Source organism: Acromyrmex echinatior, chromosome 2, assembly GCF_024713525.1.
Source record: "Acromyrmex echinatior isolate Ae372 chromosome 2, ASM2471352v2, whole genome shotgun sequence".
In the NCBI taxonomy this organism is placed as follows: domain Eukaryota; kingdom Metazoa; phylum Arthropoda; class Insecta; order Hymenoptera; family Formicidae; genus Acromyrmex; species Acromyrmex echinatior.
Genome location: NC_141853.1, coordinates 10,970,734 through 10,996,840, shown reverse-complemented (window position 1 = coordinate 10,996,840; position 26,107 = coordinate 10,970,734). Strand labels below are relative to the sequence as shown.

The 26,107-nt window shown below is 40.8% G+C and overlaps 1 protein-coding gene across 16 annotated transcripts in view; it reads left to right on the top strand.

Moving 5' to 3' along the window:
• Nucleotides 1-26,107, top strand: part of LOC105148652 (bromodomain adjacent to zinc finger domain protein 2B) — a 158,960-nt gene that overhangs the window by 111,901 nt on the left and 20,952 nt on the right. For 11 of the 16 annotated variants that reach the window (XM_087402871.1, XM_087402870.1, XM_087402869.1 and 8 more), the window contains 12 exons: nucleotides 2,142-2,307; nucleotides 20,834-21,064; nucleotides 21,470-21,655; nucleotides 22,200-22,368; nucleotides 22,477-22,494; nucleotides 22,704-22,950; nucleotides 23,178-23,457; nucleotides 23,893-24,281; nucleotides 24,474-24,548; nucleotides 24,621-24,923; nucleotides 25,171-25,445; nucleotides 25,974-26,055. In XM_087402871.1, the coding sequence (XP_087258997.1) occupies nucleotides 2,151-2,307; nucleotides 20,834-21,064; nucleotides 21,470-21,655; nucleotides 22,200-22,368; nucleotides 22,477-22,494; nucleotides 22,704-22,950; nucleotides 23,178-23,457; nucleotides 23,893-24,281; nucleotides 24,474-24,548; nucleotides 24,621-24,923; nucleotides 25,171-25,445; nucleotides 25,974-26,055 (2,412 nt within the window). In that variant the 5' untranslated portion in view covers nucleotides 2,142-2,150. Of the gene's footprint in view, nucleotides 1-2,141; nucleotides 2,308-20,833; nucleotides 21,065-21,469; nucleotides 21,656-22,199; nucleotides 22,369-22,476; nucleotides 22,495-22,703; nucleotides 22,951-23,177; nucleotides 23,458-23,892; nucleotides 24,282-24,473; nucleotides 24,549-24,608; nucleotides 24,924-25,170; nucleotides 25,446-25,973; nucleotides 26,056-26,107 lie in introns of all 16 variants that reach the window. The other 5 variants (XM_087402861.1, XM_087402872.1, XM_087402863.1 and 2 more) reach the window with 4 other exon arrangements.

Below are 26,107 nucleotides of genomic sequence, written 5' to 3'. Positions count from 1 at the left end.
GATAAAGACGCAGAATTATTTATACGTTACTTTCGCCATCATTCAACGGATCGATCACCACGCGACCCTAGAAATCCTGAATGCTTTGCGAGATTCTCCAACAAGACCGTGTACGAACCTGATAAGAACAAGGGGCCAACTTGAATCAATACGTCGCCGATAACGATCGCGTGACGACTCGTAGTCGAATGAAGGCTATTGTGTATACCAGACCACGGTGAATTTTCCTTATCAAGTTTATTCCGATTGTAACATGATAATGTGTAGAAAGGAAGTAGGTATGCATTAGAATTCTTCTCTATCGTTACAATGAATAATACATTCCGCTGGAAAATAATCGATTACGTGTCGCACGTGTAAATTTTAACGAACACAGGCTCTTCTGTGAATTTCGTGTGAACGTAAATATTCTTTGTTTGTGTTTTGTTAATATGTTTGTATACATTTTCTCCAGCGTGGAAATTCCATTTTTAATAGAATTAGAATGAATTCGTCGAGCGCGGATTCTTTTGCGTTTGAAAGCGCATTCCGCTCGCATGAATAGCGACGGGAAAATGCATTGAAACAGCTCGCTCGCGGCGTGTGCACAGCTATATATTTAAGAATTAAACGAGTTAATAACGGTAGTAAAAGCTGTTTCAACATTCCATTCGAATTGAGAATCCGTTTATCACATGAACGATGCACTCGCGCTTTTTGAAATGACGCTTTTCGAAAGACTTAAAGATAAAGAAAAAGAAAGAGAGAAACAGAGAAAGATAATTTCCCACGTAGACACATACTTGATACGAGCATTCGATATACAAATATCAGCGAAACGCCACGAATAGTTGAAGCTTGAAATGATTTCCGGAGGAAGACCGAAAAAGATATGAAAGATGAAAAATCGCTTCACTCAAGGAAGTTAATTAACGTAATGGCGACGACGTTAATCCGATTCACTATCTATCGAGGACTCGTACGTATGATAACTATACTGTATGATAATAGCGCCGTCGCCGCCGTCGCCGCCGGTGCATCGTCTAGCCTAGCATCAGCCTAACCTAACTCAACGTTGTAACGATGTATATTTATACAACAGCTGGGCGGCGGAGGGAGGGGAGTGCGCCAGTCAGCTGATTGAAGCGCTGGAGGGGAAAAGATGGAGGGGAGAACGACCTTTATTTAAAGCGCCGCTGGAGGAAGCCTTTCTTCGACTGGTAAACAGTCGTCGAATGCAAATACGTGCGAGCTGCGCTCGTGTGCGTGTGCGAGTGTGTGAGTACTCGGAGTGTAATGTATGAATGCGATTTGTTTTTTTTTTTTATATTTTCATCGAGAAATATTTCACGAGGAGCGCAAATGTTTTCCACGATGATCTGCTTAATTGTCGCAATTACGCGGAGGAATTTCGAATACCTCCGATCCGAGGCGGTTCTGCATTGGCTATTGTACATACAGGAAATTATATAGAAAAATGAGATAGTAGAAGCTTTCTAATTCGATGATTTGCATCAATACAATCATTTACAAAAATTTGATTCTTTTTTAAATGATCATGTGGGTTACGATTGTAAATTATAATACGATGTGGAATTAAAATTTAATAGAAGAGTAATCGATTTTATGTTATCGAATTATTGATGTAGCTATAATCCTGTATTTAATACATACATTAAATTAAATTAATTTAATAACGATTTTTTATGAAGCGTTACGATATCGTTATAATACGTTTATTTCGTAATGCGTTAAGAAAGTGAAAAATGTCTCTGGCAAAGACATTTTGATTACACCTCGGAAATCATGCATATTTATTGAGTAAACAAATTTTTTTTAATCCTTTCCTCTATGTCGACCGATAAAACGCTTTCGTCGCTTTTTCTTCTCAAACAATAATCCGCCGTGTCGTCGGAGCTTCACGCCTCGTCAAAAATTCGCGTACCGAAATCTCGACGCACTACAAGCTGCAAGTTCGTCGTAAATATCGTGCGCGGCGCGAAACCTGTTCTGTCTCCTCCCCCTCGTCGGGGGATTTTTCGAGGTAAAGAACAGCCAAGAACAGCGCGGAGTCCTTGGCGATGCGGCATCGCGGGATTCGCGCGTTGCGCGTGAGAGCGAACTTGTCTAACGAAACCATGGGTGGATGTGCGATGTTTCAGGGGACTGGCATGGAGAAGGAGAACTCCGCATCAGGCGGGGGCGGTGGAGGCGGCGGAGGTGGCGGAGCTGAAGCGGCGGCGGCGACTCCGGGCGCCACCTCCACCTCCGAGAAACTCCAGGCGGACCAGGCCAATCCGTTGCTCGATCCTACTGCACTCTTCGGCGGTAAGTCATTTTCGCTCGTTCCACTGCCTCCTTTTTTTGAATTTCTCTCACGTTTCTCCCTTTCCCGCTCGTTCCAAACCGTAAAACTACGTGCGGACGCGCTACGTCGCGATAAGCGGCATCGTTATGCGAAGCGGCGATGGTAGATCGAGGAAAGAAGTCCGATAATAGGAAGAGCATTCTCCGCGCTCTAATGGTCGGGATTTCTTCAGCGGGCAGGATAGTTCTTATCTGTAGAATATCCAACATCTACATTGTAATCGGTTATATCTTACGGTATAACTTCGTCTGACAGTTAATTACAGCCGGGGAGATCGGCGAAAATAGCATAATGTCCGAGATAACAAATTCGCGAACGAACGGACAATGAGGCGAGTGATTTTGTACCGGCGGTGCAACAATGACGTTTGTTCATTAACTAATGATCTCGTTTGCATCTCGTAACAAATCATTCCGCTTTACCTCTGGATCCAATGATACCTTTTCCCTTTGTTTTTCTAATTTAACCGGCGCCGGGGTGGTTCTATTTGATCCGTACGCAATCGTACGCGATATTGTTTAGACAATACGGGCAAATATTTTCCGTGTAACTGACAGTTTGCGGATGCGTGTGTTCGGTATTTCGAAGGGGTTATGCGTGCGAATTCCGATGGCATGTTTGTCGGCGTGAATTATAGTGCTTGTCCAGGAGGAAGTTTACTCCTGACGATTCCGATTTCGGTCGTCAAAGCACGTTTCCGCGACGGATAGTCGGTTCCGTATAATAGGGTTGTAAGTACATAAACTGACAAATTGAAAAGTGCAATTCAAAAAATGATAGACAAACTTTCTTTTTTCCCATATATACACACGAATCTTTTATGCCTTACAATCGTATCTTTCTTACGAGTTCTTATATATATATATTGTTTTCTTTTTCTGAAAGAACTTTTATCATAATATTGATATTCTTTCTTGCTTATCTTTACGTACATTTTATTGATAAAACTTACAACTGAATTTTTTCATCTATTTTAGATATATTCTATTTTCTCAATCAATAATGAGATAATAATACTTGTAGCTACCCTCTAAAATCTTTGTGGAGCGAAATCTCACTCTTAAAAATTGACAATTGAGTCTCTTTTACAACACTGGCTCACTTTTTCTCACTTTTTAGAGTTAGATTCCATTCCAAAGATTTTAGATAATAAGCTGTCTAATGAAATCGAAGATCGAGTAAAATAATTTCACGATCTAAAATTATTCTCCCTGTACCGCACCGTTACGACGCCGTTGCACTTGCCGTGGATTTACAGGGTCGTTCGAAAGCCGGATGCGTGATGCAAAATGGGCCCCAATACGGTCTCGCGCGTCAACGCGATATATATCAGTGCTGCCTTAACGAGCGAAGAGCCTCTCTCTCTCCCCCTCCCCCCCCCCCTCTCTCTCTCTCTCTCTCTCTCCTCCACTCCGTCTCGAAATCAATTAGTCCCGCGCGCGCACATCCTACCCAGCCTTTCTCTCCTTCCAAGGTTATCGAGGCTCCTTCCGTTGATCCTCGACCGATTCCTCGCGACAAAGGAGAGAACTCGCGCTCGTCGTCCAGACTCGTTCCGAGTGCTACTTCTAGATACATTGCCCTAAACTTTTTCACATTCACCTAAGTGAGAACCATATTCAGCTATGAAAAGTAGAATCGGTTGGCAAATTGAGATCTCGATGATTCTTCAATGGTTTTTCATAAAATTAAAAAATATTAATAATTTTTCGTAAAAGCTTATTTAGTTTGAAATTTCGACGCTTGTATCTTTTTTTTTTATATTTTTATAATTGTTGGAATTATATTTCTTATTTATCTCATTTTAAAGCATCTACAGTTTAAAGTATCGCTCAATTATTATTGGAAATTAATCACACTTTACGTGTGAGAAAAAAATACAAATTAATGAAAAAAGACAACGCTCCAAATTTGAAAATTATAGAATGATAGATTTATAATAAAGAGTTATCGAACAGATTTCTCCGTGTGGTATGAAATAAGTAAGAGGTGATAATTGCACTTTAATAACAAATATGAAAAATTAATCTAACAGTTTACACAAAAAAGATATGTATTTATTTATCCGGTAAGTCACGTGCATTTTCTGTACGCGAGTACAAAACAGATCGTTAATGCAACCCGAAGTGCATTCTGCGCTCATTTCTCAGCTCGTTTCGATTTCACTCCGAAAGCCTCTCTTATTTCCTCGCTGGGTAGGATCTCCGTCACTCTCAACGGAGACGGGACCTCGTCGTTTATTTCGTCCCTTCACCTTCGACCCATGTCGTCCCTCTTCGTATTTCCTGGACCGCCATCGAGCCGCCCTCTCCTCTCATTCTTCGGGCGGGATCTCTCTCTCTCTCTCTCTCTCTCTCTCTCCCAAGTTGCCCTCCGATGCATTTTCTGTCTTGCTCTTCTCTCTCCTTTCTCCGCGCGCTACCCGAGTTTCCTGTCCATCGCTGTCATCCGTCTCCGTCTTCGCCGGCGACTTTTTTCGCCCGCGCTATCTCGCTCGATCCTCTCCGTCACGCCAGTTGGTTTTTCTCCTTTCTCACTCCGGGTTTAGGTCCGTAGGGCTTTGGGGACGCAAGAACGAACGAACGAACGAATGAACGAGCGAACGAACGAACGAACGAACGATCGGACAGACGCAACTGGCGAGGCGTTTCTCTCTCTTTCCCATCGTTCTCTCACTCTCGGTCGGTCGCCGCTCGTTCGTTCGCTTGCTTACTCGCTTGCTCAGTCGCTCGGCCACCCTCTGTCTCCCTCACTCTTCGCCGGTTCTGTATATTTATTGATTGCCACCTCACCTCGCCTACCACGGGCAGACCTCGGTCTGCGGCAGTTTCCCCACCCCTCTCGCGTTCCTCGTTTCCCTCGTCCCTGCCTCGTTCTGCAGCAACAGCAGCATCGCGCGCGCTACGAGAAGCTCCTCTCTCTGTCTCTCTTTCTTGCTCTCTTTTCGCGCTATCACGTTCTCTTCGCTTCCTCTCTCCTCCCCCTTTCTTTCTCGCTCTTTCTTTTTGGCTATCTCTCGTTCGCGCTCGTCGATCCACCCTACGTCCTGTTTCATTCGAAGCTTCATTCGCCTTCTCTTTCACGTTCTACCTTTATCCGCGGTCTCTCTGTCCGTCTCTATATATCCCTCTCTCTCCACAACCCCGTGGTGCTTTTACCTCCTACGCTCGATACAAACTCGTTGGACGCGGCAGAGTTTTCGTTTGAAGCTACCATATCCGGGGCTTGCGATATATACCCGTCCCACATCCATACCACCATTGCCGCCGCCGTCACCGCCGCTTCCCTCGTCTTGACGTCGACGTCGACCTCTCGGCATCGTTAATATCTCGAGGGCGGAGAACTCGCGGCGGTATCAGCGCTACAACGAGAGTGCGCCGTGAGATGAGAAGACGCCGTCATTTAGGCAAAGTAGGGAAACGGAAAGGTCTATGCGGGTAAACGATACTTCTCCGCTGTACTGCAGTTTCTCTCCTTAGTCTCGGTTATCTTCTCTTGATTCCCTTGATATGATAATCACAAGGTATACATACATTCTCTCTCCCTCTCTCTCTCTCTCTCTATTGTATGCCAAATTAGTTATGATAACGTGAAATTTGCGCACGTGGATAACTTTGCGTACGGATAATCCATGCTGCTGAAAGGTTCGACGATCGAATAAGCAGGACTCTTTTATGAAGTCTTCGAATAAAATTTCACCAAGTGCCACATTATGCAACGTTAATGATATGACGGCTAATTGGATTATTTTTTTTTTTTTTTTCATTCCTTTATCAGAGCAACGCTATACGACGTTTCGTTTATTGAGGTCTTTATCGCGCTCGTTTGTCTCTCGCGCATGCATCATCGTTAGCTTGTGTCGTACGTCGCAAATAAAACGCTGTCATTCGTGGGAAATAAAAGACGAAGAATCGAGCGCAGGAAAAAATTACTGTCTCTTTTCCTTCTTTCTCTCCGTCCGCCTCGTTCGTTCTTTGTGTTCCTGTTGCATTCTCCGTCTCGCTCTCGTGCCCCTCTCTATGCCTCCCTTTCTCTCTCTCTTACCGCTCGTTTGCGATTCCATTGCTCTGTGACCCTTCGCGACCTGACGGTTTTACCACCCACACCCGACACGAACACCGCCGGGCGAGCCATGGTCTCCTCTTAAAGCTCGTTTGTTGTCGAGCTCATCGTACCGCCATGCGCGCCGGCGAGCTCGATCGAAGACGCGAACGGAGACGCGATTAAAACGTGAGTGACGCAATAAATCCCTAGTGAAACATTTCCAGTATTTTCTACGCGAGTTTAACGCGAGAAAAATATTCTTTACTCTATATTCGAGGGTTAACCCTTATCAGTTTCCTTTCAGAATTTTGTATGCCACTCGATGCCAAATGGAAATCTATTATCTCGAACTTCAATCAGAAAATCTCTGACGTACGAATTTATTTCGCCAAAGATATGAACAAATGCAATTGATGCAAATGCGAAATGAACTTTTAATTTTAGCATAAAATACGCTGTAAAATACTCGTACTTAATATTTTTATCGTGTATTAAATATTCCACTCAATGTATTAAGCATTGTAATAATTTGTGTTATTGATACAACGATTCAGTAAATGTAACATTCGGGAAACATAATGTTCAGACGAATTCAGATGAAAAGAGAGAGAGAGAAAGAGAGAGAGGGAGAGAGAAAGCGCTTTAATAGCTTTATTCCGTTTGGACGATTGTTTTGCATACGTAAAAAAAAAAAGGTACGAGTAGTTACAGCTATTATGGCAATGTTTACATAGATTTCGCGTTATCTGCATAGATTGCATCTAGAAAGATCATTTGCATAGTTTATGTGCATGCGTTAACTATTGTCGTTTACGCGTGCACGTGGCCGGTGCGAGAGAATGCGTAAATGCGAGTACATACTTTAACTCGGTGCAAACGACGCCCCTCTCGTTTGTACGTGCACGAACGCGATAGTATGTCAGACTCACACACGTGGCCGCCGGCTACATACGAGTCAGGGGTGTAGCTATTATATAGCGTGAATAAATAAAATTATAAAGATCCATGAACGCAGCGACACACGCCTCGTTTCTTTAACGTGCAAGATATGCGCGGAAAATCTACGAAGAAATGACATTTTTTCGTTTCTTTTAATTTTAATTAAACGTTACTCCCTAATTATTAAGTGAAATCATATCCATACGCTTATTTGTATCGATAAATATTAATATATTTATTTTAATTTGATTTATTTGATGTTGACTTAATGATAACGATAATTAATTTAATATTAGAATACAAAATTGATATTTAACGTCAATCCGGAGTTATTCATAATTTATTACCATTTATCGAAGGGGTAGATATTATTATCGGTAGTTTCGGTATCGTTTATTACGTACTCTTTTGGTTGATTATATATTTAGAAATTATTTTAATTAACTTAAATTCGTACTTTTCGCACGTAAATTGCTACTCGGTGTTGTTTTAACATATAATTTCACACAAATGCCAACTGGCTCTTATGATACCGCTTGCTGCGTTATCTATTAATTTTAGTTTTAATATACGCTCGGTGTATATTATTATTTTTTTCTTCTAAAGTGTATTAAACCGCACATATGAATTGACAAGAACCTAAACATGCATGCAATTAGGTAAATAAAAAGATTCATGAATAATAACGAAAGAAGGGTAGCTACGCCACTGTACGAACGCAACACGCGCACCCATCGCTCTCTCGTTTCCACTCGCGTAACGCTTGCGTGGCTTGATAAATGCGTTTACCGTGCTTCGAATTCGGTACATACACGGGGCTCTCGAGGCGATGAAAAAAAACGACCGTGAGAGAGAGAGAGAGAGAGAGCAAGGGGGGCGGGAGGCGGAGAAGAGCTACGGGGGACACGTGGACGAGAAAGGGACTGCGTGTGTACTTCGCGTGTATCCTGTGAGACGCATCCAGCCGAGAAATACAAAAATATCAATCGACTTTCAGGAATATACGCTCCCGCACATCACCTCCCCTTGAAACATTAAGCCACTGAATAATGTAACCGAGGGAAATTTCTTCTTTCGTGGGATTGCCTGAGCGGGATATTTTCTGCGTGTCACGACCGCCTCGTAATACGCTGCATAATGCACGTAGCTTCAGGTGGACTTTGAACCGCCGATACCTTTCGTTGTACATACGCTCGTGGTGGTATCTTCTTTGTCGAATGATCTTATATCTCGAGAGAACGGGAGAGGATGGGAAGAGGATTGGCGGACGGTACGTATCACGTGTGAGAATCGTGGGCTGTCTCACGTCGGAGACAGGCGAAAAATATCCACGGCATGATGTTAGAAAGAACACTACACAAAGTAGATATCGTTTCTTTGAATTTTTGAAATTGGAAAGATAAGTGATTGTCGTTCGATATCAATTATTTATCCGTTCTTACGTTTAAAATTGCAAGTAACAGCATTAATAGATTTGACGGATAGTACTCTATTTACTCTTATTCTCATCTATTGTTAGATAGTGTTCCAGTTCACATGTTGGATAAGTTAAATTAAATTAAGGAGATAATTCGTCCATTTTTGCATGCAATTGACTCGCTACGTCATTGAAAGGAATGCAGACGATGTTGGCTAAGGAGATTTAGAGCAACAGCTGTTCGAAATGTATTTCACTGTCGAAGCTAACAAAGTTTGTGGAAGCGAAACTTTATACATAGAATAATTTATTTCCAACCTTACTGTATATACGTATATCTTAATGTAATTAGATATATACAGTAATAACAACACAAACCTATGCTTCCTAACTTTTTAAATACGAATATCTGCGGAAAGGAAGAAAGAAAAAGGAGAGAAAAGAAAGTGCATTTATTACTTACCGTGCACGTATAAATGACCCTTAACCTATTAATTTATTAATCTATTTATGTAACGTTTACGTATCATACTTAACCGGTTTGAAAATTACGCGCATGGCTAATTCTACCGGGTGTCAAGAAACTATATTCTCTTAGCGTCGAGACATTATCGTGTCTCTGGATCTTAATAAACTTAAATATATATATCCATATGTAGGATACTTTCCATTTGATGACACAAGTCGACACAAGTGTCTTCTTATCTTTGTTACTCTTTGAATATGAAGAAAGATAGAGTAATGTTTGTGTCATTAAATGAAAAGCATCCATAGTTCGTAACAAAAAATGAGCACTTTACAGTTTTTCTGACGCACAATTCACGTACGAAATATCGTTTCGTATGTCATATTGCATATGTTTTTCGTTCGCAGAGTGAGCTGCACACGAATTGCCGAGTAATCTATTTTCTTCTCCAATTTCGTTCGGTCTGTCTACCTGCCGTTTCCCCCGACCGTACTTTTTCCCGACCTAACGACCCGTCGATGAATCGATAACTTTGCGGACCTCCTAACTGCAATTTCGTCAAGTTTACGTCACGGCTAATAAACTTACGCGTTTGGCTCACCTGATTATATCCGAAGAAGGAAATACGCTAGCTAGGAGAGTAACGCGATTAGGTGGCACAGAAACGGGTTAAGCCTGAGGCCACCTTAATACCGACCTCTCCACCTACGGTAATCCGAGTGTAAATTACACAAGGAAGATTCCACGTATGAGTGACGAGAAAATTCTTCGATATTTAACGAATGTTACATTTTGTATTTTAAACATTTAAGAATTATTATGAAGTATTTAATAATTGATTAAAAAATTATCAAGTTAATAATGTAAAAAAAGTTTCAATTCTGAATGAATTCTTGTAAAAAGTTTAAGTTTTTAGGTCACGTAAAGATGCCGACAAACAAGTCTTTTAAATAATTATTTCGTAACCTAACCCTTCCGCAATAACAGTGTTCGAGAAACAGTAAATTTTTTTATTGTTTCAGATTATATAAAAATCTGAAAAAAATTCTGGTATATTTGTCAAAGCTTTAACGAGATTTTACTATCATAGACATTGGATTGTATTTACTTACTTTCTACAGATTTAAATTTATCTATCTCAAAATTCATAAAAATTCGATGGTACCTTTAAAGACATCAGTTGCGAACGAGAAAAAATGCATGTTCTAATTTGGGTTTATCATCAATTTAAATACGATGACATTCCCAGTATTTTCTTAAAAAACCTTAAGATCATTTTTTGTCATCTCCGCGTCGTGAAATCAGCTGTTTGATGTGTTCGATGTTCAAACGTCAATTGTGCGTCGTTGAACGTGATCAGTCCGATTCGACGTGAATATGATGAATCTCGGTAATCCCGTTGCGATGCATTCGCGTGATTCTAGTAAACGGGTAACAGCCGGCAAGATTGCCGTTGCTGCTCCTCGCGTTCTGTAAACGAAATTAAACGGATTTGGAGGCGAGCCAGCCATCGTGTCGTCGTCGCTCTCGTCGTTATCTACTGCCGTCCCGACATTCCGATCTCTCGATCGATCCATCCGCCAGCCTCTCTTCGTCACAAAGAGCCTGGGGGACGGATGGGGGGGGGTGGGATCATCGCCCCTCGATCGGGATTGGACAGTTATGATCCGAAATAATGACGAGGCCGCGTCGCGGGGTGACGGAGAAGAGAAAGAGAACGCAGACCGCGACCCCGGGATTTACCTCGTATCGACTTTGTATTAGGTTGAACGCTAGTAATTGCGGTTTTTTTTACGAACGTCAAAGCGCTCGCCCGGGATCCGAGGGTGGAAAATCGCTCAGACCCGCGGATTTTAATATGTTTGATGTCGCCCGGACTATTCGTCGTCGTAACTTGTTACCGGCGGCCGATGGACGGAAAATACGTTCCGCTTCGTTGTAAATTATATTATACGAGTTACAGTTACGCGCTAGTTTCTAAATGTTGGAACGGCAAGTATACGTAATATGATAAACTTGCACGCGGCAACGGTGGTGAACGCGAGGAATTCGACATAGAGAGCGGCTCGAGATCCTGGACGGCTTCGAAAATTGTAACTTCACCCGCGCCGTAGCGAAGTTGTAAAATCGGTATTTTCACATCCGGCGCAAACGCGATTATCGTAACGCACGACGGCAAGAGTTGGCCGCCGCGCAAGGTCTCGTTAAATATATTTTATTAATTTTTGACCGCTGTGTGTCCGAGCGGCTATTTCAATGCCGTAATTGGGGACAGGACCGGTTTATTAAGACCTCGTTCGGTAAAGCGGATTTTACTCGTGACGCGCAAAATAATGCACTACTAGAGGCGTGATATTTTCTGCACCGCACGTTTGCGGGTAAAAACTCGTTACGCGCTCGAAATGGATAAATTATACTACATCTTGCTTAATGAACGAGCTAACCAATATTGAATCCAATAGTGTCTTTATATTTAAAATTTTAAAACTTTGGAAACCATCAATTCTACGTATTTCAATTATATAATTTTATTACTCGATAATAAAGAGTATTGGATGTTTAAGTATATTAACGTTTGAAAAATTATGCTTTATCCTTTATAATTCGTTTCCCGTCCTAAAACTCTCTGTTCGATAAAATTTAGAGTTACGTGTTCTATTAATTGTTTTACATCGATTGGGACTTTATAAAATTTTTTTTTTATTGTACATTAATTATTACAGATTGACTTTGTTTACATATTTCGCCCTTCTTACACAGGAGGGTGTATATCGAGAAGGAATACGAGACAACCGTTGAGATTCTGAGTGAATTTATTTCTCTCGCGCGCAGATGCCGGCAATAGTTTATTTTATAAGAACAGTACTTTCGCGCGAGTTTGCGACTTATTACCCTTTGCTCTCCCAGTCGTGAGTTACACACATGGAACACGGCTTCAACATCTGTTCGTGAAGAAATTTATGATCTATAAATCGCTCGATACTTTTTTTTTTTTTTTTTTTGACCGCGTTCGATTTGGCGCAACGCGAATGATAGTGAGTTTAATCGAAAAACGACGATGCGACTTTCTGCAAATCCGAGATCAATATAATCATAGTGTAGAATAAATTTTAATATTAATCTCCCGTAACTTGAAATAATTTTTAGCAAATGATTCGATATTATAGGGTTATGTGTTTTTTAAATCATAACAGTTCTTTATTTTTAATCTTTTTATATATATATATATTTTATATTATAATTCTTTATTCTTTCAACATAGATATATCATCTAACTTTTACCATTTATTAATGGCGAAATGAATTAATCTATTGTAATAGCAAGCTGATCACAATTAAATAATTAAATGATCAGCACGTCTTCTTGCTGTGAAAGGCCTCAAGGCGAATATCTCGCGTCGTTCACTCACAGTACACCTAATTGTTACTCCTAGCATGTGCACGTGTTCGTAACAGCGACATGGGTTGATTTTCGTGGAAGTTGCTCGCCGTCGCGTCGCGTCGCGTCGTCTTTCCAGGCCGCAAGATCCGCGTCGTTACGCGACGCGCCGTTGGTCCGGGCTATTTTCTTCCTGGCACGTTCCTGTCGTCGGGGCCTGTGCACCGAAAAAATTCCAGCCGTATATTCTGCGCCCGAAAATAGCGACGAGAAGTTACGTTACGTGTTCCGCGATAGTCGGGAGTAGCACTTGGCCATTTTCAATTCTAACGACGCCGCACCGCGGGGGAAATTATGGGCGAGCAAATGCGCGTGTTTCCTATACGTTGCGCTTTTACCGCGGAAAATCGTAGGGTCGTTAACGTCGATCAAGCGAAAATTAGCATCATAAAATGATCGTTGGGAAAGTTGATAGCGCGTCCAGCTGCGAATAATTTCTATTCACATAATATCGGCTAATTAAACTTGTGTGATTACTAAAAATCATTTCTAAAATTTTAAAAGACATCTATAATTTGCATTGCTCGAATTTCTGTATTAAAATTTCGCGACCAATCGACCGAACTGACTTAAAAAAAAATTATCATCTTCATGTATTCCTTTGAAGTACTTAAAACTGAGAGGAACTAAAACTTCTCTTTTCTCGCTATAACGAAGCAGAATCCAAAAATCGTGTCTTCCGCATCGCGGCAGGCCTCATCTCGTCCTCTTTCTTTCTTTTTTCTCCCCTTCGCTTCGCTCCCAATTCTTGCCTGTTTTCGCCGCGCGCAAGCAAGCCAGCAAGCGCCGAAAGTACCGGGTATACGCAGGTCTGGTCGCTTCTCCGGGGCGAGTAAGGGCCACCACTCGTAATCCTCGGTCCCTTTCCACCGGTCGGCTGCCGCGCGCGCTCATCAGCCCCGCATATATCTATAATACGCACGTCGCGCTCGCCCCGTCTTCTCCACCTCGCCCTAAACCCCAGGCCCGGCTCCGACCCCTCCCCACTGGCCGGAGCACCGATCGATTTAATAACACGGCCATTTTCCCAGCTCACGGACCGAACGAACACGCTCTCGGCTCTCCTCTTCCGAACGACCGAGATGCTGCTACAGCGCGACCGCGCTCTCATCTCGTTTCATCTCGCTTAAGCCCGCGGCGCACGGAGCGTGTTTCGCTGCCACGTCGGAATTCTCTCGCAGTCTCGCTGGCGTGCATGCGTGCGTGCGTGCGTGCGTGCGTGCGTGCGTGCATACTCCGCCGCATGTCGAGATCCTCCTTGTAGACTCCTATCCGCTTTGTTCTGCCGGACCGACGCGCGACGGCGCGGCGTTGGAATCATCGAATGAAGATTATCTCCTTGCATTACTTGCGCTAAATCACTATCTTTAATTATCGCTATTATTGGATAATATCGTGAACGATTAGCACTAAGCGTAAACGCTTTATGATACTAATTACAAAATTTGATCAATTACTGGTCTTTATAAATAATTAGAATAATAATTTCCTTAGAGACTTACATAATTTCGAATTTATTAGGATCTAACATTAGACTTGCAGGATTCAATTTTAACTTTTAGTTAGTCGCGCGAAAATACACGTCGAACGAAATGATTTGAGACGACCTCGCGCGGGTAATTAAAGGTTTAGCTAAAACGTATTTAATGTGTTTACGATTAAAGCAAATGTTATTATTTCGGCCAATTTATTACAATCGTTATTTCTTATCTCTTACCTTGCTTCATTAAATTGATTAAATTGATCAACTTGATTAAATTTCAAACTGAAGCGCAGCATATTCGCTGGGCTTCGATAAATCCTACTGCATACGTTGTAACTCGCAAACGCAGCGGGGAAGGATTAAAAACGTTCCGTCTCCAGCTTTAGCTTTGCTTATTATAAACGGCGCACTACAGCGCAGGCCGTCGCTGCGGTTTTATTAGAAGTGCTCGGAACGTTGATGTTTTGGAGGCGAGCAATTCCGATTTAAGCCGCGGGATGTCAACGATCTACCGGTCGGACATTCTCGCCGGCTTGGATTGGCAGGGGCTAAATTTACTATGGCATCCGATATATCCGCGGATAAACGTACTGTCAGGACCATACGTTTAAATTATATTGCGACGTACTATCGACTGTCTTTACTTCGCCTCCGCTACAGCAAACCGATAGTTCTCTATTAAAATAAGATGTTAATTACTGTGTAATCTTAATCTTTGTGATAAGAATACAATGTCACAGAATAATGTCGGAGTCTCTAAAAGCATAGTACAATTAAGTAATTGTTCGTATCTACTAATTAACTCTTAATTGTCGACTTCGATTTCTCTCAGAAACATAGAGACGTGAAAGAAAACAAACGTGCCGTTTTCACTTGGTAACGTTACCTTGAAACTCTCGAATAAAGTGCCGACAGAATGAAGCAAAAAGTCATCGGAACTCAGAAAAAGTTTCCTAATGCAGTTCGCTATGTCTTTGTACCGTTTTACAAATTGAATTTTCGTTCTCGTGTTGCAAAGAATCATGCCTCCGTTTTGAAGTACAAAAAGTCACTTAAATCGACGATTTGAACAGTGCAACAGATACGATATATATATATAAAGGAGGATTTTACTGAAGTATCTAAAAGTTTAGCTATTTACAGATCTAAAAACAATTTTATGGACCATCAAAAAATAATTATATTATAGGACGCTCGAGCTGATTGCTAGAATGTTAAATTTTGTAGCATTCCTCATATGCTTGATTTTTTTTACTTAATTATTTTGATCCAACATTATTTTTAGATCTATACCTGAATTTTTAGATATTTTAGTGAAATTATTTTTTCCGTGTATAGAGAATGAGCTGTGCAAAATTATTACAGAAAAATATTCTTCGTATGACAATCAACGATCCTGTAAAATATCTCTATAAAATACACTCTATAAAAAAACTGGTGTGAATTTAACATCATGCTATATGTATAATTTCATATTAATATTAATACCAACATGGTGTGTGTTATTTACACCCTTGGTGTTTTATCACACCATCATTGTGTGGATATTTAAAATCCGTGATATTAATATTTATGTACATAATCATCAACACGATGAGAAGACACCACATGGTGGTCATATCAAATCCACACCGATATTTTTAGAATGAAAGAAATATACAAAATGCGTATCACACGTGCCTACGCAGGTATCAATTTCAAAATGTGAAAATACAAGTCGGGAGGTCAAAGTGGCCTCAATTTTCAATCCCCTCTCCTCCTTGGACTGCAATAGTGGCTCTCGAGTTCGTCGATTAGGGGGAAGAGAGAGAGAGAAGAACAACGGGGATGAGAAAGAGAGTCCTTCATTAGTACGGTACGAAAAACAGGAAATTAGCGACGCGGCGCGACGCGTCGCGTCGCGTCCGAACGAACGTGGACGGCAGCGATGATGACGTGTGCCAACCGGACGAACGGCGATGACCCCACCATACGATCCTCTCTTTCGCTCTCGCACTCGTCGCCGGTCCGCACCACTCCGTCGCACTCTTCCGCGATTCCACCCCTCCATCGCACGCTCGTACGAATGCTTAATCACAAATCGATAGACGTGACGCATCGCCGCGGCCTCTGAGATACGTCGACTTGCCGCCGGCTTCGGCTTATCTGCATTTCCGACCGTTTCGTTCGCGCGTGACTGGCGGTGGATTAGAGATCACGAAGCTGGCGATTGCAATCGTTCCCCGAGGCTCGCCTCCTAGGTCGTCTCGACCTTCGCCGCGTTGCGTTACGTCGTTTCTTCAGCAGGTAGTTAATTAATGTTAAATTTAAACGTTTGTTAAAATCATTTAATTTAATTTAATACACGGAGACCTCCTTTGATTTTCTTCAAACGCGAAAAGTCTCGCGGAGTGACGTGTCCGGAGTCTTTCCCGCCGATCAGAATGATGTAAGACTTATGTGAAATCATTGAGAATACTAATTGGGAGACAGCCTGGTGCATTTATTACATTCAGTCGCGCTGTGAAACTGCGAATGCTGGCAACGGGCAATGCTATGGCGACGCTGTAATGGGAAGGAGAGGTTGCGCACGAGCGAAGTGTAGTGCAATTACGTTCAGGGATAATGGTTCGTATTCGCGCGCGTATACCGTCAACGTTCAGTGCGCGATTCTCGCCTGCTTCTCTCACCTCGATGCAATTACGATTCGAACCTAACCCGCGGAGAGAATTATCTCCCCGAGTCTTGAGCGCAGCTTATTCCAGGAGAGCTTCCTCCAGCCAGTATATTTGGTTTAAGAATCGCACGCGTGAGATCTACCTCTGAATTACCGATCCTCGCAATGTCGTCCGATATGATTCTTATCTCAATATAGTATCCTATCTTGAACGCATAACAATTTTTTCTATTCCTTTAAAGATTAAACTGCGATACTTATCGATATACGCGCGAGTTGTAGCAGAATCTCGACGGTTCAAATATTGCAATTATTTCTTACATTATTGCGCGTCAATAATCTGCGAGATTTAATGAGAAGTAACGATAAGAGAATTGTACGGTCTTATTCTAAAATAATAACTGATACTGCAAATTGTAGGATGTATAGTAATGTAGAATTGTTTAACGTTTGCATAATAAATAAAGTATCTTACAGTTTTGTTTCCCAAACTCGATTTGTATGCGTCACGATAAAGTTAATGTCGGATGCATCGCATTTGTTGCGTTTAATATCTCGTATGCCGCAGGATTAAAATCCTTCTCTCGGGCGAATCAGATATATAAAACTTATAATCCGGCAGCCACACATTTTGTATCCCTATATTAAATGTACGTGAGAATATTATTATCGAGTATTTAATATATCGCATTCTTCCATCTAGTATCACTGATTAGAAAAATGTCGCGGTGCATGATATTCCAATTAATTTGTATGGAATATAAGCAAGCGATATTGATCGTGATAAATTACAAGCCGCGTTATGATAATTAATAGTCTGGAGAAATGTAGACTTTACATTTATAATGATTCGATTTAAAGCCTCATACAGAAAATAATAAAGAGTAATAAAGTTATAAAGCGATTTATACATAAATAATAATAATATCTGTAATATAAATATTGTATATGCAAATAATAATATTAAATATACATATATATAGTAATATCTAGAATACTACGAGATATAATTAAACGCGCTAAAGCGATAAATACTATATTTACATCACGTGTAACGATGTAAATAGTATAAAAATCTATGATAACACAAATTGTTGCAACTCACAACAAATCTATATAAATAAGCGCACGCTTTGATTTATATTCTAATATCTAGAGACACGATAGTGTTGAAAATACAGAAAAGATGTTCAAAGACGTCTTACAAATGCAAGATAGATCGAGTAACAGCAGTGTCATCAAATAACCAGTTCAACGTGAAAGAGCAAAGTATCTCTTGAACTCGATTGATTGGTACTCGTTAATCTAACACGTTTCACATCTCGCATTTCTTCTTTTTCACAAGAATATATCCGTGCACGCTGCATTATGATAATCCAAACAAAACATTGATTTATTCGAGGCATCAAGTCGTTTATGTCGTATCGAATCGATAAGGGCGTAATTTCCATCCGACGATATTAGGTCATGCCACTCGTGAATACATGTTAATGTAGTTTCATGTCGAATGGAAAGGCAACGTTGGGACACGGAAACGTAGCGCCCGTCGCCGCCGCCGCTCCTTCCAACGAGCTGTATTTTATCGACTGTCTTTATACGAGCTCCGACACGGCAACGTTACATCAAATGTATTCGAAAATGGCGGCCACAGTTATTGCGTTAGTCGGCCGCCGGTTGTTCGAATAATGGACTGCTGTTAAAGTATCTAGATTAAAGAGGAAGGCACGATATGACTTTCCGCTCGTCGTTAAGTCATTAAGAAAAGAAAATTGTTCCGCGCGTTATTGTAGGGTCGCCATGGACAATCGAGGTCAGGAGCCGGACGGTATACACGAACTATATTGTGTAGCGTCCAGGAAATTGATGGTGAATGAAATTACGACGGGGCTTAGTGAATTAAAAAGCGCGAAAGGTTATATAGCTATTGATTGATTAATGCCTTTTCAAATATCACATTCGGCTAACTTTCTTTCTCTCGTGGTTATCGGATCTTTTGGTACATCGACATATTATGGAACTGAGCCAACTCAATTCTAGGTCCGCAATTTACTTACGATCATGCTGAACGCCACGTTGAAAAAGAAGATAAATAGGAGAAAGAAGAAAAAAAAAAAAGAAAGAAAGTTGAATTTTTAACCTCTCGTAAAAACATCAAACGCTCGTTTCTCAGTTTCCGACCATTTCCGACGATGTTTCGCGCAGAATGTTTAAAGACCGTAGAAAATCGATGACGAATGAAACTTTGATCTCGTGTGTCTCATTCACTGTATTCAGCAGCGGCAGTGCATTGTAAACACATGCGTATGCACGTAAACTATTATGCGGCTGCAACGGCGACGATGGCTGCTCACTGGGTGAAGCAGTCGTATAAGCCGGAGTACGGAGTTCAACGACCGGTATAAATTAAAGCGGCGCTCAGATTTCAATGCCACGGCCTTGCTCAAGGCCGTCGCACTCGTAGAAAATCAACGGTACATTTGCGTCGGCATTCGTAACAATAAATTGCGCGAATACGACGCGTATATATATATATATATACGAGCGATTGGGTACAACCATTTGCAAAACTAATATCGTAAGACTGCATGATGAACTTATTTCCTACGACAATTCGCTCATTAAACTCGAATTTCTAAATAAAAATTGCGCAATCAAGTTAAAGAGTTTCACATTTCTTCAGCTATAAGAATTCTTTGATCTCATTTTTTTTTTTTTTAGAAATATCGTGGTTTTTTCTCAAAAATAAAATATTTTGCGATAAGAAAAAAGTATGATTAAGATTTTTTTATTAAAATATCTATTAAACAAAAATTACTTAATTTTCGCTAATGTCGGGCTAATGTAGGACTGATATTTTTTATCCTAACAAATTCTTAGCATGCATGAATTTATTTCGTTCATCACGTTTGCATTGAATACATGCATTTAGTTTTCTAAAATTATAACACACATGCATAATTTATTCAATTATATCACTTATCCACTCTTGTGTTACAGAGGGTGCTTCATTGTTATTATTATAACGCCTGTAACGGTTAATGCGGTAACACGATTTGGTAGAGATTTTAATTGTGGAATTGTTAAGAAGACCTGGTTTGTTTGGACTCCTTTGCGCAAGTGTAATTTATAAGCAAAAAAATTCACAATTTGGTGGAACATGTATTCGTACACTCGATGCACATATATTTTTGCCTCGTTCAGAATATTGCAAAATATTTCGCACGGAAGGAAAAAAAACATTTTATTACAAAATTATCACGACATGTTTAACAATCTCGAATTGTTCGCAAACATTTACGGTGCATTTGTAACGAAATCATTTCCCAATGAGCAATATATTTATTCGTCGCACACGAGATTCGCGTGGGTGTACGCTTCGCTATCGTACGATTTTTCCGCGAACGCGTAAATGTATTCCATCGCACGATAGAACTCTATAAATTAGCGTTATTGCTCTAACGTGCGGCATTATCACGTAAACAAATGACATACACGTTGCTACTGGGTAATTAATTAATTTACTCAAATCGCCGCAGGCAGGTTTTGATACGCAATACGCTAGGCATCGACATGAGTCTATGCAAAACAGTTATCGCACTGTTCGTTCAATACCACAAAATCGAGGTTATCACCATTAAATAGAGTAATGCTGAATTATATTCTATAAAGTACGACTAGTCATAGAAAATAGAACTGTTGGAATTATTTGCGACAACTGAGAAAAGTAGTCTACTTATCGTAAGTATGTAAATACTTATCAGTAAAAATAAACTATACAAATAGTTGTCGATTTTGCTAGACAAGGTAGAAAATCAACGATTCGAAATTGACATTTCCGGTCTATTATATATCGATAAGTGTTCTATATTATGAGATAGACAGCGTTCTTATTATCTAATTAACTTTATTTCTGCTTCGATGCGATTTCTCAACGAAACAGCGTTATTCGCTCGGACGTCACTTATTGAGCTTACGTAAGAGATACGTGCCAAATTTGCGGATTTGCACCCATTCATAACGGTCTCCCCGATTCTAATTTTAGCAGCATACTGGTCTCGAGGCGACAGCGCAGCGTCGTCACTCTTCGGCGGGATGCCGGGTGGTTATGGCCTGGGGGCTCCCCATTTGCCCTCGGCTTACGCTATTCTGGGCCGAGGGGGCTCAGCGCCTGGCTTTGGGGGTCACACACCAGCCTCGGCACCACCCCCGTCCCCGTACCCTCACAGCAGCCTCGGTACGCTCAGCGTGGCCGCCAGTCAAGCTGCAAGTCTGGGTAAGTAAATTTTCCACTAACCCTCCGTCTCTTCACATCCGTCTCTTATACTCATCCCTCCTTCATACGTTTCTGAAAGTCCTGTCAATTAGGGTAAGTCGAGTGTTCAATGAAACATACAAAATATGGACTATTGGTGCAATAGAGCATGTTTTGTATGTTTGATTGAATGCACTATACGACCTCAATCTTTTTTTTTTCCATAAGACATCTTGACTATTTTAGACTTCACAATTTAGATTTCAAATTTACTTATTTGTAAGACGTCTCTTTTAGAAAAATATTTTTTGTTGTATCTATCTCTCATTGGCTCATCCAGACCCAGACAATCGAGCGTTGAGCAGTGTTTCGAGATCGAATTTTATAGACCGGGCGGATTTACCGGATGTATCTTTCGTGTTGCAGGCATCAACCCAGCAGCCACTGCATGGTGGACAATGGCCTCTCATCTGGCGGCGCAAGACTACCTCGCGAGGCTACAAGGAGCGGCAGGACTCCCAGGATTTCCGCCCGGTACCGAGAGCCTCCTGCCACCCTATCCCGCCTCTCTACTTAATCCCCCGTCCCTCTCGTCCCACAAGTCCAGTAAGTGTAAGTAACAACGACAATATTGCATAATACAATGCTCGAGAAACGTTCGCCTCCGTTCTCTTAATCCTCAATCGCCGAGTCTTTTCGAGATAACAACGTCACTCGGAATATTTTTAACTGTTTTCTCTTTTTAACGCTAAATATTAAAGAATTGTCTGATGAGACACAATTTTTACTTCTTGCTTTTTGTTTACGATATATTTTTATATTTGTTTTTATCTAAGCTATATCTACGTAGCTTTTTCTCGTAATTTTATTTATCACTGTAATTATTTTCTATTTTGCGGGCAAGATGTTTGAGTTTTGTATATTTTTATTTATATTTGAAGTTATAATATAATTTTAAAATTTCTCTCAAGTTCGAGTTAAACAAGGTTACTTGTTAATGAGGTAGAAACTTTTCAAAGTATAAACTTACTTTCGTAACAATTGACAGCCTTGCCGGTTTTGGATTGAGATGAATGCGGACATTTTTTTCGAAGATAATTTAGATTTAGATGAATCGTAGATGTACAATTATGTTTACGTTTTCGTGGTCGAGCAGCTAAGTCAAGCAAGAGTCACAAGACGCCGCCAGCTAGCAGTAGTAGCTCAACAACACCAAGTATGACGAGCAGCAGCCTGCCGGTGTCTACTCAACCACCGGTGACATCATCCTCTCATCACAGTACCCCGGTCAGCAGTACGCCAAATTCGCAATCCAACGTCGTCAGGTGAGAGATTATTCGTTTCGCATATTTAATAAACAAGGCCGCAGATTGATTTTATTTAACTCGCTAAAAAATTGTATTTTCACGCTATCGTTTTTCCTATCGCGACAGTTCTGCGAAGGAAGGAAGGTGAATATATTAATTCAATTACGCGATAGATTTTTCACGAAGCTCTGATTGAAATTAAAATATATAAAATAGGCCCATTTTTTTAAATCTCTTAATACAATTAAGTTCTTGAACTTCACTGTTCAATTATCTTCTCTCTCTCATTATATAATTTAATCTACTTCAATTGCCGTAAAGAATAAGTAATTTCACAGTGATGTTTTATCTAGTGATCCTAGCAGTATATTGGGAGGTGTGCGCCTACCTCCCGACACGGAGATTATCAAGTATACGTCAAGTATAGTCGGTCCAAAGGTTCCTGGAACGACAAACCGCGGCAGGAAGAAGACAATATCCTTGGACACTCCCAGCGTCAGCGTACATCCGCCGCCCGTCCCTACCCTTAGCGCTCATCAGACAAACACGACATCGTCCTCGTCGCTAATGATAGAACCGAGAAAGTACAATCGCACGGGGGTACGTTCAGTCACTGCACGTGTCAGTCACAATTCCGAAACACTCAAGCATAAAATTGCAATCAATCAACATCTATTATTGGTTACTTTTTAATATGACAAATACTTAAATTTTATTTATTTTCACTCAGTTGCGGAATTAAATTGCTCCCTTAATTTTATATCCGCTACACGAATCTGTATTTGTGCGCGATGTCATGTAATCGTGCACGTTTCGTCTTTCCTCAGACCGACTCGAACGAATACAGAGATTCGGTGGATCGAGTAGAAGTAATCAAACTGCCGGCCCATTCAACGAACGGCTCCGTTCTGTCGGCGCCACCGACGTATACTAGCAGCAGTAGCAGCAGTAGTAGCAACGCGAATAACAACATCAACGATTCGGACGCACCCCTAAATCTCTCCTTAAAGCCCGCCACGACGAGCAGTAGCTCGCCGATTTCTGGTAGTCAACCGCTCAGTCAGCTCAGTAATTTAAGCCAATCGTTACTTGCCTCCGATCGAACGTGTAAGTATAGCAACTGCACGTTCAGCATTTTCAGTTATTACTTTTTTAAAATCGTTGTGACATAAAGTCATTGTATGTTTTTATTTAATGGAGCAATTGCTCGTGAAGCAAGAAAAAGAATTAACAGCGTTTTTGCAAATACACAATACAGCTTGTTATTTAAATCTCCACATTTTTTAAACTCAGTCTTTTAGAAAAAAAAATTAAAGTAAAATTATATAAATTAGTTGTCAAATCAGGAAATATATTCCGATAGCCCTGTATTCTTATTTATGTTGTTTTCAAAATCCATCAAGATTTTACATACACAAGCGAATATTTACGTGTTGAGAATGTTAGTCTCGATAGAAAAGTTTGTCTTTATTTCCAAGAAGTCAATTTTTCTGAAAAAAAAATACGTGGTTCAGATAATCAAAACTTTATGAATTATTGTAGCGAGACGAAAACCCGGACCAAAGCCAAGAAGAGTTCCGCAGAATTCGGTGCCGGTACCGGCGTCACCTAGTCCTTCCTTGGCGCAGCTTTTCGCTGCCGCAGACTCGCCACAGCGGCCGAGTAGCGGCAGTGAGGAAAGCGAGAGTGCAAGCTCTGCCACCCATCACAAGGACGGTAGGCCGCGAAATCTCGGTCGCGGTGTATCGAAGCCTAAGAAGAACACGGTCGCGTCGTTGTTGGCTCAAAGCAGAGCTCTAGGGATTAAACCCACCCCGACTTTGGATCCAAGTGTGCCATTGTCTCACCAAGTATCGTTGCTGAGGTCAAATATACTGGCAGCTCAATTGCACGCTTCCGTCGCTACTGGTCAGAGTGACGAAAAGAACCAGGTAAAATCCAGCTATCAGCGTCAACGTGAAATACCTTTATCGTACGAGTATTAATTTTAACGTGTCATTTTAATATATACGAGTATTAATTTAAAAGTTAATAATTACATTTTAATAGAAACTTTATTCTTTTATTCTGACTTCTGTACTTATGTAATTTCCGTATATCTTTACGATTATCTTTTGTTAAAGTACTATCACTTGCTAACGAAGATACAGAAGAAGAAGCGACCTCGACCAATTCGTGCTTCGTGGGCGAGGAGCCATGTTCGTTTTTCTTTTTTTTTTTACTTATGATTTCGCACTAAAACCATTCTCCCTATATAGAAATCTTTGCAGGAAAAGATGAAAAACAAGTTGCTGGAGGCTTCGGGAGAAGAGAGTAACATGGACGTGACCAGCGAGAGCGGCAGTAACACCGATGTTGTCACGGATACCGATGACGACAATGCGGAAGGCACACCTAGCGCGAAGAGGAGGAAACTCAAACCCAGCGAAAGAGACCTTCAAATGCCGTTAGAGCGCGGTTGGAAGCGTGAAACGGTTATCAAGGGACTAGGAAAGACGGGAGTGATAAAAGGCGACGTGTCGTATTACAGCCCCTGCGGGAAAACTTTTAGGAGCAGTCCCGATCTAGTGAAGGTTGGTTGCAACATATTACGATGATGGTTGGTGTACGTTATCAAAAGTGATTCGCATGAAGTCGCGCTGGCAAGTTTAGAGTACTTTGCTAAACTTTCTGTCATTGCTTTCGCGCGCTATTATCATATCTACATCGTGATACATAACATAATAAGAAAATAACATAATTACGAAATACAAATGACATTTATTAATTGGATTACTGAAGTCGACTTCTTTTAAGAAGAAATCAATTTCTTAATTTCAGTTTCTGGAACATCAAAATCCAGCCGAATTAACTACCGCCAATTTTTCGTTTTCCTCTCGTCCATTGGTGGGGGAATTCCTGCAGCCAACGATGGGTTTAGCAGAGGCTGAATTCGTCAGACTCGGTGCTCAGGAAGTAGCGCGAAGACTGGAAGAACTCAGAGCGGCTGGTGGCTTTAGAGACGTACGGACGAACAATCAATATGATAGAGAGAAGCTAGCTTATGCGAAAAAACTCGCGAAGGAAGAAGCGCAACGACATAAAGAACAAGCTAGGTACGACATTCCATTATTTAAATATATTATTATTTAAACGAATTTATTTCTAAAAAAATATTAAATAATATTACTCGAGTAGATTAAAAAATATGAAAGGAGTTAATGCGCGTTATTATCTATCTGTTGAGAGAGACCACTTCATAAAATTGATAATTGTCAATAATAGTTAAATAAATTATGAAATTTATTGAAGTGTTAATCTCATCGCTATGTGAGAAGTTAGATATTTATTCACTTACTGGAATTTAATACTTAATCCGAAGTTTCGCCATCGCAACATGTTGATGTTTAATTAACGCGTATTTATTTTTCTTGCCGCAAGATTATTGCTTGCGTAATCATAAAACGTTATCGAGCAAAAAACCAGTGTCGCAGATCGCTATGTTAATTCAGAACTCGAATTCTTTTAAACATTCGTAAAATTGATGGATATAAAATAGTTTACTAGTAACCGTTGATTAATTATTTGTTCGAGTCTTTTTACTGCTCGGGAATTACGTCTACTTAATGATACTCTCATTGTAGGCTTATTAAGGAGCAAGAGAAGACAGAACGGCTGGAAGCTGTTAGACGAGAACGGGAGATCAGGAATCAACAACTACTCGAGGTAAGTCGATGTCTATCACCGAGTTTCCTTCACGTTTGTCTCGATCTCGTTG